The sequence below is a fragment of the Carettochelys insculpta genome, chromosome 3 (genome assembly GCF_033958435.1).
Source record: "Carettochelys insculpta isolate YL-2023 chromosome 3, ASM3395843v1, whole genome shotgun sequence".
NCBI lineage: Eukaryota > Metazoa > Chordata > Testudines > Carettochelyidae > Carettochelys > Carettochelys insculpta.
Genome location: NC_134139.1, coordinates 154,547,202 through 154,561,180, shown reverse-complemented (window position 1 = coordinate 154,561,180; position 13,979 = coordinate 154,547,202). Strand labels below are relative to the sequence as shown.

Genomic DNA, 13,979 nt, shown 5'->3' with positions numbered 1-13,979 from the left:
TGCAGTGCCTTGTTGTCATAATGGCGGCCATTCAAACAGAATTTGAATTGCAGATTTACAGTGAAGATGGGGGCAGCTTCAAAATAAGTGCCCCGCTTTGACATTCTCTTACTCCCACAGAACTACTTCCGAGGAAGGGAATGTCGAAGCGGGGTGCTTATTTCGCAGATACCCCATCTTCACTGTCAATCTGCAATTCCAAGTCTGCACTTTGAAATTTGTGCGGCCACCATTATGCTAATGAAGCACTTAATAAGCACATTAGCACCTCATTAGCCTGCTATGAATTGCCTCATCACCATGGCACCTCCGATGGGAGAGGGTAGTGTAGCAGCAGCCTCAGTCCCATCACTTCCATTCTCTGTCTCACTTGTGTTACATTGTTTGTTCAAGGGAGCTGCTTCAGTTTGGATTTGTTAGAGCCCAGACCCATCTGCTACCTTCTCTTAGAGCTTCCTAAGGAAGTCCTTCTGAACTACTCTTTAAACTGTACTCTTTCTTCCCTAGTTCAGCGATTTCTGACTTATCACCACTGCACTTAGCTCAGCTACTCCCTCACTATCAGTACTGGCTTAATGCCCCCACAATGAATGTTTAAACAAAGAACTCTTAGAATTCTAGAAACACTTCTTAGTATTGCTTCTTTTTATGCTAATTTGTTATTTTCTATTGTGTCCCACTTTCCTCTCATATACTTTATATCTGTGAGCATGATAGCACATTCAAATCTTCCTACTTGTGAATGTTTGCAGGGAGTTCTGGAGCCTGATGTTTCTTTATGAAATTAGTTAAAAGTGATGTACAGCATATAGCCAATACACTAGTAAAAGCTAGAAAAGCTACAGCTAACATTATTGAATTACAAAGCTTTGCTTTTACATTTCTTCCAACCTTGCAAGTACACTATATTGCATTCATGTCTGCATCCTGCACTGGCTACGTTCAACGCTTCTCAAACAAACCTAATTTGTAATGATCTAAGTATTAAGGAAGCATCAAAAAATTCCTTCAAATGCAAACCTGCCTTAGAAGCCAACTGTGTAAATGGCTTTCTGGAATTTCATGTTTCACGTATTTCCAGCTTAATTGGCTCAGATTGCAAGTGAAAATAATTTCCAAATACAAACCCAACAATCTTATCTTGACAGTCAGTCTACATTCTTTTCTTTCTCATGTGTTATAACCAGGAACAAAGGTTCTGCAGGCTAAATTATGCTTTCAAATTATGCCTGTGTAGCCCCAGTGTCTTCAAATTATGCTTTCAGACACACCTGTGCAATAATATTAGCCTTCAGTCATGTGTGAGAAGGTAAGAATTCTGATTGACTTGCTGAGCCTGGACTGCTTTTGCATGGTTGACAGTTCAAAACCTAATCTTTTTTACTTCAAAAATAAGCTAGAAATTTTAAAGACACAATAAACATGGAAACCACATTTTGCAGAGTCATTCTCTGGGTTAGAGCCACACAGAATAAAAAAAAAAAAAATTATTCCTCAAGCATAGATAATTCACACCCATGGTGAACTGATTTTTTATGAAATATCTCTGCTCTGTTCACCTTTGTGCTTAGATCAAGAATGAGTCATTTGAGCACTGAAAGGTATATTTTTTCTGAACAGTCTTATGAAGAACCTGAAAATAAGGGTGTTAATAATAAGCATCATTTGTGGGTTAGTGATAGCGTCACTGTCACAATACAACACACACCTTTGTGTGTGTATACGTAGGCAGAAAGATATTTAAAAACTGACATTCACATTCATGTTTACACTTTCGAGCTGTGGAGGTAGTTGTTTTTCTCAGTTCTCCCAAAAGGCAAACTCCTCTGTGCTGCTACACGTTGAAACATACCATGTTCATGTAAGAGTTAAAATACTCTTCAAGTTCATCTGTCCTGACAGGTTTGATGTTTCCCATGTTTAAAGATAAGTGTAAAAGTTAATCTAAACTACAACAGAGCCAAGTTCGCTATGTGTGCTGTGGAGGCCGTATTCATGCAACAGTAAAATTATTCATACATTAGATAGGAAGGGTTTATGTAGCCCAGCGCCCTTGCCATGGATACAGCAGAATTACTGGAAGCATTTTGTCCAAGGAGAGGCTATGTGCCATCATCTGTGCACTTTTCTCCAGCTACACTAACACTACAGGACCTGATTTGAAGCCCATTGAAGTCAATGGGGGTCTTCCAATTCATTTTGATGGATTGTGGGTCAGGTCCTTTAACAAATTTCTTAGCTTTTGTGTGTAAAACCAACTTCTTCAGATGATTGGAGTAGGTAAATATAATCCAGGGTGTATATACTGGCAGGGGTTAAGGATGTGGGGGAAGTGTTACCTGTCACTAGTAGGTGAAGCAAATTTAGGCTGCTGGTATGCCCTCACTCTCCGGTTGGAGGTGGCATTGTAATGAGGCAATTCAGAGAAGGCGAATGAAGTGCTAATATGCATATTCAGTGCCTCATTAACATAGTGGTGGTTGTGCAAATTTCAAAATGCAGGCTTTGAATTGCAGGTTGACAGTGAAGATGGGAGTAGCTGCGAAATAAGTGCCCCACTTCAACATTCCCTTCCTCTGATCTAGTTCTGTGGGACAAAGGGAATGTCGAAGTGGGGTGCTTATTTCGTAGTTGCCCCCATATTCACTGTCAACCTGCAATTTGAAGTCTGCACTTTGAAATTCGCGCAGCAGCTATTATGCTAATGAGGCACTGGATATGCACGTTAGTGCTTTATTAGTCTGCTTCAAATTGCCTCATTTCCATGCCTCCTCCAATGGGAGAGTGAAAGTGTACAAGCAGCCTAAGTAGGATATGTCTCATTCTTGCAAATATAAAAGGCTGGGAAATTCCCTTTTAGTGCATAAGCTAGTTGAAAGTTCTGTTAAGGCCAAGGTGAATCGAGTTGGACGCTCTATAATCCCTATCAACTCTCATAATGAGGTAGGACAAAAGCAGCAATGTTTTCCAAATCCAACAAAAAACCTGCCTGACTTCTGGAAAGAGCTGGTTGGTCTGAGCCAAGTAATAAACAAGCAATCATCTCACATCTAATTTGTAGAGCAAAGCTGTCCATTATGTTTTGTAAGTGTCTGGAGAAGAAAACTGGCAGAGAGAGGGATTAGGGTGGCCAAAGAACCACCAAATCCACAGTTTCATCATTCATGGGGCAACTACCATCCAAAGAGCAGTTTAAGGATTCATTCATTCATTCATTCATTTACACTTGCCTGTATACTGGCAAGGCATGTACCGCATAACCACACTAAGTGCCCATACATATCATGCTGGGCCTGGGCATATGCTACCCATAGTCATTAACCCAGGTCCACACTACCTTTTTGGGGTATGTGACATTAGCACTATCATTCCCAGGAATTTCATTGTATGATTTTGCTGATACTGGCTTGGATGTAAATAGCATCAAGTTGCTGAGGGGGAAAGTGCAAGAAGGTCTTACTGAACTTCCTTCTAAGTGGATTTGAGTAATGATCATGCACACTTCTTTCACAGGGAAATGAGATGCATAAATATCTTTCAAGCTAAATTTGTGGGATTATGATCACTAGCTGAATCTCATCAGTGAAAATATTATAAATTCTCCAAGATGGATGCTGTAAGATTAGGGTTTAGAGCTTGATTGGAAGCTCAATTGGCCAAAAAAAAAAAGCTTACACTATAAACTTTCTTTCTGTAAAAATGTATGGGACTCTAAGGATTTCTCAAATAAAAGAACAAACAAATCTGGGACAGATGGTCAAGAGTGATAGATAAAATAAGCAAAGCAAAAGCCCAGATATTGGAAAACCAGAATAATTTAGTACATTACAGAGAGCTCTGCAAATGTGCTATCATCCTGGTAATCCAAAAATTTGACTACCTCTATGGTAACTACCAGTTGATAATCCCCCAGTACTGGAAACATTAGTGAACTTCTTGCATTTTGCAAAACTCTAAGTTTATCTGTACAATACCCAAAGAGGACAATTTAATATCAGTTATTTTAAAGTTTATATAGCATTGTAGTTTAGCAGAATTGCCATACCACCACTACTCTCACCCTTAAGGTTTTAAGAGATATGAGCTGATTTTCTTGCTAGATGACATCAGAAGTACAATAAACTAACAGAAGACAAATATTGTTGGGTAACCTACTTGTGAGTGCCCCTCTGTGGCCAAGGGGTGCCCCGTGCAGTCTAGCCTGGTCATCTGACAAGATTCTGGGGCTAGGATCTGACTAGTACTGTCCGCAGTCCTGTCAGGTCATGGGTCAGGCTTGTGGCCAGTCTTTGACCATGGGGCCAGAGTGTTGCCCAGGTCTAAGTTCAGCTCACACTTGGAACTATTCAAAGTACTGCTGGTTTCCCAGACAGTGTGGAGATCTGCCTGGGTCGAGCTTTTGAAAGAAACTGCCTAACCCTCACCCAGAGGCTTCTTTTATATTGGCCTGCTGGGCCCTGACTGCCTGCCGCAGAGACGGCTGCTCTCTCCTCCCTGGAGGACCTTTCTTCTGCTCCTCTCATTGGGATGGTGTATGGCAAGGCCACTGGCCTCCTGTAAAGGACACCGGGCTTAGTCCACCCCATCACAGTAAGAAAATAAGGTTTAAAATGCAAAGGTTCTTTCAAACTTCTTTACGGTGCCATTATTGTTCCTCGTCCTGGAAGAGACTCCAAAAAGTCTGCAGTGTACTGTTCTCTGCAGTTTATAGTTCTCAAACCTTTAAGATAGTAATAGTTCCATTTTTAAAAATATAGCCTGCCTTGTACTTAAAGTACATTTTTCTTACTTTGACATTTTGTAAAGCTATTATTGCATTTTTAAACAGTGTTTCCTGGAGGCGAACCTTTAAATGACCGAAACTCTGCCTCTAAAACATTGTCGAAAGCTCAGGGCACGCTACTCCAGAGCTTATAGTGATACCTTGCAATGTCTTTGTAATATTTTTATAGCAGAGCCAAGACGTCCTGAGTGAGTATTACCCATAAGGCAGTATTTTTTCTTTGTAATTTGCTTCATAGAATCATAGAATTCTAGGGCTGGAAGAGACTTCAGGAGGTCATTGAGTCCAGCCCCCTTGCCTAAAGAGGGATCAACCCTAACTAAATCATCCCAGTTATGACTATGTCAAGCTGGGACTTAAAAACCTCCAGGGATGGAGATTCTACCACCTCTCTAGGTAACTCATTACAGTGCTTCACCGCCCTGCTAGTGAAATAGTTTTTTCTAATATCCAACCTACACCTCCCCCTTTATGTTGGAAAATTATTAGCATCTACCTTTCTTTCAGTACAGATATGAACTTGGGCCAAATCCTGCAGTCCATATTCAGTCAAAACTTCCTAGCAGTGATTAGTTTCGTTGACTAAATAAAGAGAATAGGCTTTATTCTGCCATGCATTATTTATGGACTGTATAGTTGGTTACATGAAAAGTAAAAAGCTTTGTTTTTGTGGGGGTTTTTGAGGGTTTTTTTTTTTTTTGTTAGGGTAGGTAATACTCTGTGTTACCTATGCTGTTTTTCTCTGACACTTGCTACAATGACAAAAACCGTCTTTGGGGAACAATTATTGGGCATGTCTCAGCTTTTATAAAAAAGCCTAACAGAAAGGCAAATGAAAGTTTTCTGGTATGAATTCATAATATGTGAGCCAGCTGCTGCAGGAACACAGTTATTTTTGTGTTTTCTATCATTCTGTTTACTGTGTATTTCTCTATATATTCTTTATTTCTAATATACTATAGGAATGCTTCCTTCCAAGCAATTTATCAATTTCAGGGGAAAGAAATCCAACACAACACTGTCCCAAAGATCTCATGCCCTTCTACTGACATTTTTAAAAGAACTCTGAAATTGAACACATTGGCTAAGATATTTTTATCATAGGCCACATCTACATGGCACCTCCTTCCTGGAAGGGGAATGCAAATAAGCAAGATCAAAAATGTAAATGAAGTGCATATTTACATATCTATAATTTCATTTGCATATTCTTACATGATTGCGCTTCCAGAAGAGACACTTGCGGAAGCAAGACCTGCTATGTAGACAGGGTCCCTTTGGAAAAAGCCTGTTTTTGAAAGAACCCTTCTTCCGCATTCATTTAGTTTTTTTTCTGAAGGAACCCCATCTACATAGCTGTTTTTGCATCCGGAAAAGTCTATTCCAGAAGCGCGATTGTGCAAGAATATGGAAGTGAGGAATGAGATTGAAATCAAAGCTTCATTTGCATTTTTGATCTCACTCATGTGTATTCCCTTTCTGGAAGGGGAGTGTTATGTAGATGTGGTTAAGAGGATGGCTTATTTTGCAATTGTGTCTAAATGATACTATCGATGATGTACCATTAACAACAGCTGCTGGGAGGATAATCATAATCAGATGCTGTAATTGTTGGTTTGTAACTATGGAATAAGAGAGATTGGCTGTAAGTGACCTGAAAAAAAAATCCAGACCCTTGTTAAGTGAATGACATCAGGTTTTTCATTTAATATATAGAACTCTGGAGATTGCAGTCATGTGGTGTAGAAATGTTATCAGATTAATGCTAATTCAGGAGAGTTTATGACTTTTTTGTTGCACTACTGTCTCCAGTTAACTTACTGGACAAAATACAGAAGTATGTTTTATAGACATTAGAATTAGAATGACAGAATTTTGAAACTTCATATGTGCTTTAATGCATAAAAAGAAATTAGGTCTAAAGCCCAGACAGACAGGATTAACATGCACATTACTTTAGTTCATCATCATCATCTTAATGCCTCCAGTATGTTCATATGACCATTATGTTATTCTTGGCCTGCCTGCAAATCTGTCTGTCTATTGGACTAAGTTTTTGATTGTAATATGGTCACCCAATGTAACAATGTTGTCATTATTGCTTTACTAGGATGGATTTTATGATCTTACATGGTTTTGGAGTAGCTAAATTTAAGGCTTAATGATAATAAATTAAAAACTTAATCACTAACTTCCCTTTGTAATTAGGTACTGGAACTAGGATTGCTTTAGTGCTGCTGCACTGACTGGTTTGAAGTGGTTTCCACCTTGGCCTTTGGTTCAATGGCTTTCACTATCTACAAGACAGATAGAAATTATAGCGATACCCTTTTGCTATGTGTATAGACTATAGACTACTATAGCAATTGTTCCACCACCCCTAACTGGAATTGTTTCCTGACAGATGTGGAACGGTCATGTGGCTTTTATGATATGTCTTTATCCTGTGATTTATTTTTAAGTTACAGGATAAAATAGACTATACACTATCAAAACAAAAAGCAGTCAGTGTATAGACTAGCATGGCTCCTTCTCTGTTAGAATAAAATAGAGTGCTTTTCCTGTATGTAATAATTTTATATGGGCCAGGTTTACAGTATCTTTTATTGCCTGATGATATTTTCAAGTATATATTGTGATGTCTCTAACATCAGTGAGAATTTTGCCTTCAAAGCTAGGTGTTTTAAACAGGCCCTGAGAGTAGCTGTGTACCAGTTCAGCAATAGGATTCAGTCTGAATTTAGGTCATACTCTACAGTGTAACCTCAAAAGCTAACCTCTAAGTTTTTTGTTTCACACACATCACTGAGGCAGCTGAAAAATTCCATGTTTCTCACAGAGATGTTATGATAGTCAAAAGAAATTTTGTCAATGCAGTATGTCAGAATTATTTATAAATAAGGTATAGACTTTTATGCATAATTTTAGAGTTTTGTTATTGTCCCATTTACCTGAGTGTAAGACAGGAATATTTCTACTGAAATCAATGGAGTTACACTAGTGGAAACCAATGTGGGATCTGAACTGGTCATCAGGAATATTCAAATGAGATAAAGCTGCAAAATTGGACTCATTAAAATAATTCCTCTACTGTGCCTTAAATGTCACAGATATTTTAATTGTTAGTTTTTATTTCTTAATGGTTAGTGCATATTGACAATTCTTTGTTTTTACATTGCTTTGCATAACTTGATTTTTTAAAAGTGGTAATTATATAAAACTTATCTAATAATAAAATAAATAGCTGTATTGCTTAGTTGACATACAGTTAATGAAGCTAAAGCTGTTTCTTACTTTTAAATGAATAATAGTAAGGTATGTATCAATTTATCTCTACTGGACTCTTCAAATAGATGTAAAGTTGTTTGGTAATTAGCAGATTAAGAAATCCAACTGAATCTGTCATTTGAGAGAAATAGTAAAGCTAAATTAGTACCATGAAGAAGCAACAGAACTACACTAGTAATATGTGCAATACATTAATTTGTTTCAGATGAAGAATTGTTGTTTTGGCAGGGTGATTTGATCATAGTCTGGTTATATTTTAAAATGTAATAAAGATCTCTATACTTCATATTCTATAATATCAGTGGGATTTGGTGCTAGGGAATTACACATTCTGCATTTAATAGTCTGAAATCTACTGTATGTAGAATTACATAGTGAAATAAAGAAGTGAAGTGATGGATTATAATTTACTTCCAAGGGACAGTCAAATTACTTATATGAGCCAAAACGTCAAATTTAATTAAGGGCTACAATAACAAAGCAGAGTGTGTGGTGGATGAGTTCAGAGTACTTTTCAGATGACAAATGACTGACATGCATAAAACAATAATCAATATAATTGTTAAGGTTGAGTTGCTTAAACCTGACTAAAAAAATGACAGGCCATGTATGCCAAAAGTATCCTGCAGCGTTATATTCTGTAAGATTTAAATTAAAAATCAAATAAAGGAGGAAGCTTTAATCTGCCCACCGGAGTTCAGATTTATCATCAAGATTAGTCTGCATGATGGGAGAAAAATATAAAAAATGGCAATTAAGTTTGTTAGTTTGTATTTCCACATTCACTGTGTTCACAGAAGTGATATTGCAGTGTTCAGTAACCATGCAACCTACTCACTGCAGAGATTTGCAATGTTCTGTGGCCAAAGTAAAGATGTAAGAATCCTTGTTCGATTTCATATTTAAAGGACTTTCATAAAAACTGTCCATGTTAGTGTATTTCTGAACAGGGTTCAATCTGTTCTGCCTCATCCAAATCCCCACGGCAAATGTGCTATAAAGATAGAAGTGTGATATTCGGGGTGAAGGTCAAGCTGATAGAATATGACAACCCTGTGAAGGAGAAATGATTGTCCCTATGTATTCAGTGTGAGCTTTTCTTTGCTCCCTGCAGGGCATCTGCACCACGACCACCGCATTTTTACACTTCTTCTTCTTAGCTTCGTTCTGTTGGGTTTTGACAGAAGCGTGGCAGTCGTACATGGCTGTTACTGGAAAAATTAGGACACGACTCATAAGGAAACGCTTTTTGTGCCTTGGATGGGGTAAGCCCATAAATATACATAGCTAGAATAATTAAAATCAACATTCTTAGACTCATCAATGTTAGAATGGAAAGGGGTGTTGGTATTTATTTCAATACTCCTGACAGGTTATCAATAGCATAGTTACTAAACAGAAAAGCAGTACAAGAAGATTTCCTTTTATTGCTAGCACCAATATACTTTTATTCTCTTGATTTGGCTCAAGTTACAGTTGTTGATGAATATTCCAATGTTACGGCATTCTATTAGGCTGTAATAGATATGCTTTGACTTCTTTTTAGTAGCTTTTCTGCAAAAAAAAAGGCTACAGATACAAAAGCCCCTCACTGAAAATTCACTGAATCTATGTGTTATTAGTTCACTTTATACTATTTCAAATGCACTGGTAACTTAGCAACACAAAAGTGATGCATACTGGGCTGAAACCCAGCTCTTCCCTTGTGCTTGGGAAAGCAACAAAAGCTGCAACAGAGCAGCGCTTTGTTAAATGATTCATTCCATCCAAAATCAATCATTTTAGATGAAAGTGGTTTGCTCTCATCATTTCGTACCCAAAAGCCCAGTGGTATTTAGCTGAGTCTTAATGACGATTGCTGTTTTTCCCTTTTTGTTTTTTTCTAGGTTTACCAGCATTAGTGGTGGCAATATCAATAGGCTTTACCAAGACAAAAGGATACGGAACATCTCACTAGTAAGTCAGTCCGCAGTGATGAATCATGTTGTGGGTTAACAAAGCTGCCATGCCCATTAGAGATTATACAACACAGTCTTGGGGGTCCATTGTGTGTCCATTCATGGGCAGGACACGGCTGGAAGCAAAACGACCCATATAATGAGTGAAAAGAGAATCGGAGTCCAGTGTTGTGCTCAGTCCTGTGAAGTCCTTAGTATACTCAACTCCCAGTGAGCACTGATATATTTTAGGGGACATTCAGTACTCTGCAGAATCAAGCGTGTTTTTAGCACTATTGTACTTATCCTGACGAGTTTATTTAGGTAGGATTGGTTACTTCAACTGCATAGTTGTTTCCTGCTTCCTGCTGAGATGCTTGGTAATTTTTAAACAGCAGCATACTGAAATATTAATGGAAATACCAAATCACTAATAAGAAGTGACCTTAAATATACTGATTTATGGGTTACTTGTATGCCTGACAGCTCCTCTCCAAACATTCATATAAACAAAACCAGCTTTCCAAGTACCTGTGGAGCTAGAAAACCCAAAAGGACATGCATACAGACCACTGAAGTCGGGACCTGGCTTTCAAAATATGGTCTTGTTCACTACTCTTTATGTCTTTGGAAGCTGCCTCAAAAGGCCACTTCTTCCCCCAGTCTGTAAATGAGTGTGAGAAGTGATTTCCATTTTACACAGCACATGAGGAGCTGAGGAGCTATCCCACTCTGGAACTCAACAGTGATAGGGAACATTTCCTCATTCTTGTACCCATTTAGCTAAAGCAGTGCAGTAGGAATTATGTCTGAGATTATGGTTGCTAAGGTAACCTTGTGGGTTCTTTAGCTACCCTGTATTAAGAAATCCAGTGTCACTATTTGTCAACCCACAGTTACAAAGAACTGGCAGCAGGAACAAGACTTGTTGCCAACTATTTCTAGATTATAGGGTGGCATTTCCAGAAGACCTTTTCCAGAGAGAAAGCTCAATAAATGGAGGTGGTCCTAGTCCCTTGAAGAAGGAATCTAATGGTAAGAGGGAGGACCTGTCAGGGAGGAAACTGATTAGGATGTAGGATTAAGAAATAAATAAGAAGCTGCCTGAGTCACTCAGACACTGTCCCAGTTGAAAACACTCCTAGATGCCAAACCCAGTTGAGCCTGTTAGTACAGCTAGTTACTAGGGGTCTGCAGACAAGAAATCTCTATGTAGAGAGTGGGGAGCTGGACTGCGGGATACGATAAGAGGTTGGAGGGAGGGAGGGTCTGGAGCACCACAGGCAGGCTGTGGCTGGGACACTTACCCGGGTGACTCTCAACCATCAGCCCAGCTGACTTCTCAGACAGGCTCCCTGCCTGCCCAGCCAGGACAGGGGACATGGCTGTCAGCCTGAGGGGAAGAGAGGGGCAGTTCAAATAGGAAGCACCACTGGGCAGAAACTAGCCAATGGGATTGTCTTAAGGGAGGGAGCTGTGCTTGAAGCCTCTCTTCCCCACCCTCTGGGCTCTCAGCCATTGAAAACAAACAGGACCCTTCAGTCACTTTTCTGAGCAGCAGAGGTAGAGGGGACAGGGCAAGCCGGCAGCCTGCCTGAGGTTCTTCACTGTGTCCATGAGCCAGATCCATAGGTTTGGTGGGCCAGACCCAGCCCATGGGTCATATTTTGTCCACCCTGATATAAAGCAAGGAGCCATCTAAATGTGGATATAGAAAAGGATGGGGAGAGGAGTGGGTCTGAAGGCCCACCACTCAAAGGCATCTACCTCCACTCAGGTAGATTCTCAGGGGTTTTCAGTTGCGAATGTTCTCCAGGAGTAAGATACCCAACCAATTAACATTTTTTTTCAAATAAAAGATGAAAAAGTGACAGAGGATAAGAACATTTTTATGTGAGTTCATCTATGCATGAGATCAAAATAAATGCTATTTCTTGCACATGCTCACCTGCTCAAAGAAATGTGCATTTCTTCTATGAATGTACAGTCACTAGCACACACACAGAGTTGTATTTACATCCATAAGTGAAGCTCCTCATAGTGTTTCTTTAGCTACACTTACCACTGCAGCATATTAAACATTTAAGACTAGGTTTTGCAAGCCCTCTGAATCTGGAAATCTGCCTGAAACACCATACAGAAAGGCCTTGTGCTATAGGACCTGTAGAAGGACAGATTACATGAGACATGAACAATTTTCAAATATATATTATTAGTTTTAATATTTGGTATTTCAGAGACACCATTTGGTCCATAATGCTTATATGGTGAATAGTGACGTCTTTAAAGTGCATATCATGCATAAGGCCTTATCTTATAATTACCAAATACACTTGTGAAGATTTATCAAGAACTATGGTTTCTAATCAAGTTTACTCAACCATGTCATAGGCACTTGACCTTAATGATCATATAAATATAAGTACTTTTTGAAAATAAAGAGATGTTGAGTTCCCTGAGATGAAATAAGTTTCTGAAGAATTTCTTAATAGGTGGAAATTATCTTTTTTGTCATTCACAGTTAACTCAAAAATGGCTAAATGAAATTTTACAAAACTTTACAGAAATATTTAACTGTGGACTCAGAATAAGCATAAGGAAATTCAGTGTAAGTGTAACTCGTTTGAAAAGTTGCAGAAGCATGAAAATGGGGCCGAAAATGAAACTCATTTATCAACTGTGTATAGCATCATTACATCAACAGCATAACTTCACTCTTTTTTCTATCCTTACACATCTTTCCATGTAGGATTGAAGCCTATGTCAAGTGAACAGCTTCTATATATGTTTTATTCATATCACACCTTCACTGTTTAAAATATATTATTAATTTTTGTTAGTTCTTTTCCTCTAATGTTCTTTCCAGCTGCTGGCTGTCTCTTGAAGGAGGACTACTCTATGCATTTGTTGGACCTGCAGCTGCTGTTGTCTTGGTAAACACTTAAATTATTTTAGCATTTTCATTAGAAATGGTGGAATACCCTTTCTGAATTAGAGTAATTAGTTATGCAGTGGTATGAATGTGATTGTTGATATCCTGAAGAAATGGTCAAGATTCCCACAATGTTTTGAAAATGCCATGTTTCTGGTTCTGTTTATTTTATTATGTAGTTTACGTCAACATTATATCTGTTATCATTTACACAAAGCCACATGAACATATAGCATATCCAAAGACATTTCTGTATGTACTGCACAAATGCCTCGTAATATATATTCTTATTAGTGCATATATATTTATACAGGTTTATATATGAAGTGTGGCATAGTTCTATACAACTTCAAAAGAAATTCTCCAGGAGCAACACCAGAATTTATTCAACGTTAATTACCAGGATGAGGAGAATGGTTGAAACCCTGGTCTCGTTGGCAAAACTATTCAGTTCGGTGTGGCCAGGATTCACCCAATGCTATTATGCAAGATAATGTCTGACTGATGATCTTTTCTGAAGGAGCCAGTTAAAAGGCATGGGGAATATATTGAAGAATTAAATAATTATAAATAATCATAAAAATAGAGTATAATTTCTAACTGTTTAGGAATTGGCTATACTTCATTATATGCAAATTAGGATGAAAGGCAATCTGCTGGAAAAGGGTTTTGTGTACAGCTGAAAACATTTGTTTTGTCAAAATGATGCCTCGTTCATTTTACTCCTGAAATACACAGAATAAAGCTTGGAAAGATTTTTGTTGCAAGTATCACTGAACTCTTAACAGTCATATCCATATAACTGCTTTCTGAGGCTATGTCTAAACTGCAAGCTTCTGTCGGAAGACTGGAGGTCTCTTGGCAGAAGTCTGCCACATCAGGAGCATTCTGCTGAAATCCAGGATGTCACGGCAGAAGGTGTTTTCCTGACACGTGGCCCTGTGTGGACAGACCAAATATCAGGAAAGCTTCTCCCAACAGAACAGAGCATCTCCCTTTGGCATAGAATGTCCTCACCAAATGTTCTAGTGCATGCACA

General features: G+C 38.5%; 1 protein-coding gene across 1 annotated transcript in view; it reads left to right on the top strand.

Annotated features, from left to right (window-relative positions):
* The window catches only part of ADGRB3 (adhesion G protein-coupled receptor B3), a 704,839-nt gene that overhangs the window by 641,911 nt on the left and 48,949 nt on the right, over positions 1-13,979 (top strand). Inside the window, exons 20-22 of the mRNA XM_074988878.1 lie at positions 9,186-9,336; positions 9,958-10,027; positions 12,875-12,941. Coding sequence (XP_074844979.1) covers positions 9,186-9,336; positions 9,958-10,027; positions 12,875-12,941 — 288 coding nt within the window. The remainder of the gene's footprint in view (positions 1-9,185; positions 9,337-9,957; positions 10,028-12,874; positions 12,942-13,979) is intronic.